General features: G+C 28.6%; 1 protein-coding gene across 1 annotated transcript; it reads left to right on the forward strand.

Moving 5' to 3' along the window:
• Positions 1–7,075: 7,075 nt before the first annotated feature.
• Positions 7,076–7,870, forward strand: LOC124924970 (probable O-methyltransferase 3). The gene has a single exon (XM_047464951.1). The coding sequence runs from the start codon at positions 7,076–7,078 to the stop codon at positions 7,841–7,843; it is 768 nt and encodes a 255-aa protein (XP_047320907.1). The 3' UTR covers positions 7,844–7,870.
• Positions 7,871–8,559: the final 689 nt, after the last annotated feature.

Raw genomic sequence — 8,559 nt, forward strand, 5'->3', positions numbered from 1 at the left:
AATAAACCTTAAACCTTTTTCGGCTTCGAGGTACGCTTTCCGTCTTTTAGATAATCCTGAGATAAATCATTTAGCTTTTTCAACCGGCAACGTTGATAACTGTTCGAAGGAGGGGGCTCGAATGTAAAGTGTACAGAAGAGGCGGAATCTCACGAGCTTCTAGCCACGCAAGAACAAGTAATTTATTCTCAGACAACGTCATATTATGTGTCGAGAAATTCACACGTATCTCCTCATCAATATCATAGTCTAACTCTGAGGCACAAATTCCTTATCAGAGATCTCGTGAATGCAAACCAGCAATTCTGGCTCCATAGGCTCGAGATATATGGAGCTCATACAATTTGGCGTGAATATTATCCTACCCATGTAACCAAAACTCTGTTTCTGCGGGTTCGAAAACAACTTGCTCGGACAACAACGCAGAAATAAGATAATGAAAAGGGATACATGAAACCTTATACATGCACTTACAAGACATCGACCAGAGGTGATTCATCCGACGAAACATTCCAGTCAGATTCAGACAAATATTTATCCCCAATATGATTCAAGTCAGATTTAAATAACCCCAATCGGATGAATGCCCAAAACTGTAACTAATAATGTGATTAATTAATGTCTATCTTGAATTTGATTAATATTTATTTTATAAATTATAAAATTTATTTTTTATTATTATTCATAAAAAATCAGCTCCGTAAGGATTTATGATTTTCAAACCTAAACCTAACCTAATTTAAACTATTATTAAAAATAGTTTAATTTAGGTTTGAGTTAGAATAATTAGACTGAGTTTTGGATAAATTACTCGATAACATGCATGTTCAACCCTTCAACAATTTTCTTGACACGACATATCTTTTTATTTTCTTTTGGATAGTTTATTATAAAATGATCATTTAAATAACTTTTGATAAATATTAATAATATTTTGAACATTTATATCAAATAAACTATTTTTATCATCACATAAAAACAAACATATAATTTTTTTTGAAATAACCCATGATTAAACAGGCCCTTTACTATATGTACATGCGCATTTGAACTTTGAACAACTTGTATAATCTTGCAAGTCTTATGTGACTCTCCTTAAACATCAATCATGAAATTGGGAATATATTGACATATTTGATTTTGTCGGTATGCATTCAAATCATATAATATTATCCACTAATAATGTGTAAATATAATTATAATTATTTCTAAAATTAATGTAGGTGTTTAAGTAATAAATTACAATATATATGTACTAATTGTTGATACAAGAAAGATACAATTTTCCTTTAATTTTGTTAATTTAAATCAGGTGTTGTTATTTTTTCCTATATTTTTGTTCTTCAGTCCCAATTGCTTTTAGGCTTAATTTTGTTCCTTTTTCTTTTGTCTTCTGTAAACCCATTAGATTAAAATGACAGTGTGTATTAAATGATCTTTTAAATAAAAATTAGTAAATATTAACAATATTTTGAAAATTAATCAAGCAAACACATATAATATAAATAGTGGAATTTTCATGTTTTCTATAGTTAGAATGGAAATACTTAATTTTTAATTCAAATTTTCAGTCTAATATACACAATAACAAATGAGGAAGACAAATAGTGGCATGGATTAATTTTATATTTTGTGAGCTAGTTATGTATTTTTTATATTATTTCTCGAGTCTGAATATTCTTTCTGTTTTTTCATCATCTACATTTACTGAGTCTGAATATTCTTTCGGTTTTTTCATCATCTACGTTTACTGTGAAATTTTCCGTAATAATATATACTTTGTATAATTATTTATAATTATAAATTTGAAATATTGATTAGACATGCCCTTTATTATACTTTTAACATTCATTACATCACGATAATTCAATTATTTAATGAGAATACTTAAATGTTGGACATCTTCAGACAACAGGTCTACATCTTCTGAAATTGTAGTTGTATTTGCGTGCCTTAGTTGTTGAAAATAATTTGCAATTGTCTTTGGTTGAACATCTATCGACCATGCTGCAATTGTAAAATTAATTGAATCTAAAATATTTATCTTCTCTGAATTTGGAGTCCTAGTTTCAAATCCCTCCAAAATATTATGAAAAAATCTCCGACGATAATGAAACTTGAAATTTTTTATGATACCAGCATCACAAGGTTGAATCTTTGATGTAGTGTTGGATGGTAAAAATTCAATATTTGTGAGTCCTTCAATAACTTTTGGGTGAACAGGACAATTATCAACCATGAAAAGAATTTTTCTACAACTATGTACAAGTACATGAATGTGTTTATTTAATTATTATTTATATTCATGAACTTAGTTTAAATTCATTAATAAATTAGGTTTAGTAATATTAATGAATGTATTTAATTTATTTAAATTAATGCATCTATAATTTATTTAAATTAATGCATCTATAATTTAATTACATTCAGGAATTTATTTAATTTACTAAAATTCATGAATATCTCGATAAATTAATAAATTATTAATTTATCGATTAATTAATAATTTTTCAAGTCCCAAGGTATTAATTTATCGAAGTTTTACTACAATAAATTCCCTAACAATGACATTCTTTTGGGGAGGAATTCAACATAAGATTTGAATGTAAGAAAAAAAGGTACAGTGATACTTAGACTACCCACAGCAGGGTGTTAAATTTTTTCATTTAACACCCTGCCACGTCAGCTTAACACCTCTTTTAACACCCACTTTTTAACATGTAATACAGCAGCGTGTTATTCAAAGTATCAAAATTACTTTTTCACTTTCTCTCACTTCCACATCATTTAAACATATACATAATTTCATTTTTTTTAACCACAAACAATATTATTCATCACTTGATAAATCAAACATACAAATATTATTTAAAACGAAGAAGAAAACAAACACTCTAAACAAGGATGAAAGAGTTTGAAGATTTTAAAAGAAAGGTGATACAAACAAGGATGATAATATGGTAGAAAATTTCTGAAATTTTTTGGTGTCCAAATGACACAAACCAAGTCTCTATTTATAGATCGTGAAAAATAAAAAATATTGATATAATTTTTTTTTTTTTATTGATCAATCATTATTAAAATGTATTTTTAAAATAAGAAAAGTAAATTCAAAAGTAGATATTATCCTGGCACATGGCAGGATCTCATTGGCCAAACAAAATTTGACACCCGTGTCAAATTTTGACACCCAAAATTTGACACCCAAAATTGCCCCCTGCTGCCTCCCACCCTCCTCTTTTGACACCCAAATAACCCCTCAAATACTCCCCTGCTGCGGCTGGTCTTAGTAGATGCAAAATTTTAATTCTCATAGTATTATGATGCACATGGCCAACAATAGTGTAAGTCCAACAATCTTACGAATTGAGTTAAGACAATTCATATAATAAAAATTAAGTTTTTTTAGTTATATTTATTAAAATTTATACATAAAAGTATGTAGCATATTGGTTAAGGATGTAAAATAAAAAAATAGTTGGTTATGAGCTAAAATCTAAAAAAAAAAAAAAAAAAAAAATTCTTAACTAAAATTAGGATAGCGGATTTTTTTATACGTTTTTTAAATGGGGCTGGGCAGCACTAACGATGGATTATCTTGATTGAAATGAATTATAAGTTCAATGTTCATGACACTAATATAATTATATAAGTAGGGATTGTTATGCACATTTGTATCTATTGAAAGGTACATATATAATAATTATTGAACCCTGAAATGTACATAAGATGATTTAAGTAAGCATTTCAATTAACATTTTGATTATTGTGTTTTGTGAATTATTGCAAACTGGTCTGAATATAATTGGGAAACATGCAGGGATTAAGAAAGAAGATGAATTGCAGGGTTGATCTTCTTTTTTATGTGTGTTTGTTTGCTTGGACATTGTTTTCTTATGATGTGTGTTTGCTTGAGTTCTTTAAATGTGTGAATGTATGTCTTTTGAACATTCAAGAATTATATTGGACATTTACAGCATGTTTTATTTGGAATGTAAAAGGAATTATAGGATATAGTTATTATATAAGATCAGTGTCTTTTGGGTTGTAAAGGGCATTATAGGATATAAAGTTATTATATATATAGATACTGTCGGTAGCAGCATTATATAGATAGTGTGGCAGCGGCTCTATGATTGACGTGCTTTAAGCTAAAATAATAAATTTATTATTATTTGTAATTCCGTAGTTATATTTTATTAAATAAATTTAATAAGTTTGTATTATTTAAATATATATATATATATATAATTTAATTGGTTAAATATTTTATTAACCATAAAGGGACCTAGGGATTCAAACATGGTTAGTGTTTCTAATTTTATATTATAATTTTAGGTAACGTGATGAAAATGGATGAGGGGACTCTAACTCAGACAATTTTGAACCGACAACAAAAACACGATTCGGATCGAAAACGAAAAAAATTAGGTTAGAGTAATGTTTGGGTTAAAATCAGGTCGACCTGTTTAACCTGATTAATAAATAGGTCAAAATCGGGTCGATCTGATATGACCCAAAGTAACCCGATAACTCTTTTATAAGTTTTTATTTTTTTTGAGTTTTTTTTTATTATTTCTTATTCACTTATTTATTTTCTTTAGTAAAAATTTTATAAGCGAATTTGTGAGTTAACTTATTTTTGTTTTGTATTGATGTCATTTTAATTTGAAACAGAGATACGTAAATTAATTATATCAGGTTTGGTTCGAGTTGACTTAATTAATTCACAAATAAATCGATCAGAATAAATCGATCACAAATAAATCGATCAGATTCAGGTTAGAGATTTTGACTCGAATTATTAAACAAATCATGTTTAGGTTAGAATCGTTAAACCCGTTAACTTGACAACCCGAACCACTCGAACCCCGATAACTTGAAACTGACCTAAATTACCATCTTTAACTGTAATCAGGGTCAATTTAATATAATTTATTATATATTTTGAAATTTTTTGTACAGAGGTATAGTATACCCCGATGAATTTAAGCATACACAAATTTGTTTAGTTTAGATATTGAGAATAAAAGGGCTTTAATAATATTAATTATTATATAATAATAATAAAATAGTATAGCTCACCACTCAAAAAATTATTAGCCCACTATTTAAAAGAATTATATAAAATAAAACAGTAAACAAGTCACTACTAAAATATATATAATTTATTCATAATTAAAAAATATTTATAACCTAACACTATAGCCTCCAATCCTTATTTAAAAAATTAAAATTCAATCTTTCAAATATCACTATAATTTCTATTGCTGAAATAGAAATCGACTCTTAAATTAAAATTCTTTATTTATGTCTAGTTTAAATTGAAATTCATTATCTCCTCAAGTTCCTATAATTTTTTGGATTATATATATATATATATATATATATATATATATATATATATATTATTTTATTGATATTTGTAGTATAGAAATTTGTGTTTATATGAATCGTTTTTATATTCTTCATGTTTCAATGATAATGAAAGTCAACCATTACCGACTGACGAAAGTGAAGGGATCAAGCCGCTAGATTAGATTTAACACTTCTGTAGCTCATCTAATCCCGAAACTGATAATCTCGCGAGTGTGAGGCGTTTGTACTAAACCGTGAGAGATCAGGTTGGAACCGTCTCCGTCGAAGCCACGAAACTCAAAATAAAAGGACGAAATCACTTCTTGAATTTTGTAAGTATATAATATATACATGCTGAGAATTTTAAAATTTAAAAACCTTTTAAATATCAAATTTAGAAAGAAAAAATAAAAATAATATCTTATGAACATGTTAAAAAATCTTAAAATTCAACCACCTTCTAAATATTAAAAAATTTCCTGGTAAAGCACATTATAACAATTTTTTTAATTAAATAGAAAAAAACTATCTCACCGATTCCATTGTTTCATATACTCATATTTTAATGATGAATATTATACTTAAAAAAATTATAAATTTTGTACATGTTTTGGAATTGATTTGTTAGTTCAAAAACAAAACAATTATTATAAATATATAACAATAGATTCCATAAGACCAAAATGATTTTTTACAAAGGAAGACTGATGTGACTTAAAGAAAAACAACCATGTAGGCACGGTTCTTTCGGTTTTAAAAAAATTATAAAAAATTAATTTTTTAATCAAATATTTTTCAACAATCATATAAGTCATTTCATTAACCAAAATACTATAATATTTTATATTTTAAATTATTATTTTTTATTTTATTCATATATATCAATACCTTTTAAATCTTTTAACAAAAATAATCATTATCTCCTTAAAATTATCACCAATTATTACTTTTTTCCCTCTTTAAATTTTTTCAAAAAACTCTCCATCCGAACCGAACCAGGCCATAGTCTCTTTGTGTGAGAGCATATAGACATTTTGGTCATAGAGATCCTATTTATGGATATATTTATAAGAATTATGAAAGAGTACATTTAATTTATAATTTTTTAAGTTAGTTTATTTCTATTTCTATTTTGTATTATTTTATTTTATTTTTTGAAAAAAAAAATCAATAAAATATGATATAAATGAAAACAATTTAAGTCTAATGATAAAAAAAATACAAAAATACAAAAAAAAATATGAATGTCTAAATAACACTGAACAAACAACGAGATTAAGTATTTAAAAAACAATTAATAACAAAACATAATAAAAAAAATGTTTACTAACAAAGTATCATACAAATATTAACATAAAAAAAATTCAAAAATCCTAAAAAAAATTAATAATGAGTCAACTTAAACTAATATTGGATTTACTCGATCAAACTTTGTGCACCTTATGATAAACTCTCATTCTTATCTTTTAGTCATCCTTTTCATATAAGAATATGATAAGGCGTACAGTTAAGATTGGTAAGTAAAATTTTCGGTTTATTTTTTTCAAAGACAACACCAACTCATTCACAAATACTATATATATGTGATCTTTGAACCATTAATTAGAAACAAACAGATACATAGAACTTCATATGGGTTCAACTGTTTAAATATATAGCTCACTAAAAACCCATTGAAACATTGAGAAACACACTCACGACAAAGAGATTGGATCATATGGATAGTAACGGGGAGTTGGCTCGAGCTCATGCCGATCTTTGGAAGCACTTGTTTGGCTTCTTTCCCTCAACCGCACTAAATTGTTTAGTCGAGCTTGGTGTACCCGATTTGATCCAGAATCATGGCAAGCCCATGACCATCTCTGAGATTGTTGGGAAGCTCTCCATAACAAATCCCAGCAAAACTCGCTGTCTTGGTAGCATGATGGGCATGTTGGCTCACTCCGGTTTTCTTTGTCGAGAAGCTAAAGGAGTAGAGGAGGAGGATATTGCCTACTCCCTCACACCTGCTTCACGTCTCCTCTTGAAAAACGAACCCCACAATTTAAGACCGTTTGTGTTCTACTTGCTTGGTAAAATTGTGGCAGGTCCATGGCCGTTGTTAGGCCAATGGCTAAAGAATGATGTCCCAACTGCCTTTGAAACTTGTTATGGAATCCCTTTTTGGGAATTGGCTACAAAGTCTGAGTTTGGTCCTTTGGTTAATGAAGCCATGGCTGTTGATGCTCGGATAATAGGAGAAACAATAGTCAATGAATGCAAGGCAGTGTTCGAGGGGTTGACATCGATCGTGGATGTGGCGGGAGGTACGGGGACATTGGCGACCATAATTGTGAAAAACTTTCCGACCATCAAGTGCAAAGTGTTTGATCTCCCTTATGTTGTGGCTGACTTACAAGATAATGAGAATATAGAGTTCATTGGTGGAGATATGTTTGAAGAAATTCCTCATGCTCATGTTGCCTTGCTAAAAGTAAGTATTTAATTATTAATCATGCATGCATTTTCCTCACATCGTAACCTTTAGATTGGTTTTAACATGGGTGCAATTCTTTGTTGAAAAAAAAAACAAGTATATCCTACACGATTGGAGCGATGAAAAATGTATAATAATATTGAAGAAGTGCAAAGAATCTATCTTGAGCGCGGGTCACAAAGGTGGAAAGTTGATAATCATTGATATGGTTAGGAGGGAAGACGATGATGCGCATCGGCAATTCATAGGACTTGCCTTGGACGTGTATATGTCTGCTTACTTGAATGGGAAGGAGAGGAGTGAAAAAGAATGGGCAAAACTTTTCTTGGATGCGGGTTTTGGGACATACAAAATCACTCCAATAACCGGTTTACAAACTCTCATAGAGGTTTATCCTTGAAGTTCCACTTCATCTTGTCTTAATATATTATTAAATAAAAGTGTGATAAACACTCTAAGTTGTGGATTTGGATTGTTTTAATTTGGCCTTTGATTAGGTCTATATATTGTATTGGAGGGAATGAGTGCTCTTATGTTCTCATTCTTACTCTATTTTTTTCCCTTTTGAATCAATGTGATTTGTATGTTTTTATTGTACTTGTTATTGAGTCAGTATGGTTTGTTTTCTTTTACCTCTAACTCGAACAATATCAATATTGAACCGAAATCCGATAGCTTTTTTTACCTCATTTCTCTTGGTTCAGAACTTTCTTTCACTATATTAT

This window comes from Impatiens glandulifera, chromosome 2 (genome assembly GCF_907164915.1).
Source record: "Impatiens glandulifera chromosome 2, dImpGla2.1, whole genome shotgun sequence".
Lineage (NCBI taxonomy): Eukaryota > Viridiplantae > Streptophyta > Magnoliopsida > Ericales > Balsaminaceae > Impatiens > Impatiens glandulifera.

Coding starts and splice junctions, on each gene's coding strand:
- LOC124924970 (XM_047464951.1), top strand. CDS start 7,076: ATGGATAGTAACGGGGAGTTGGCTCGAGCTCATGCCGATCTTTGGAAG.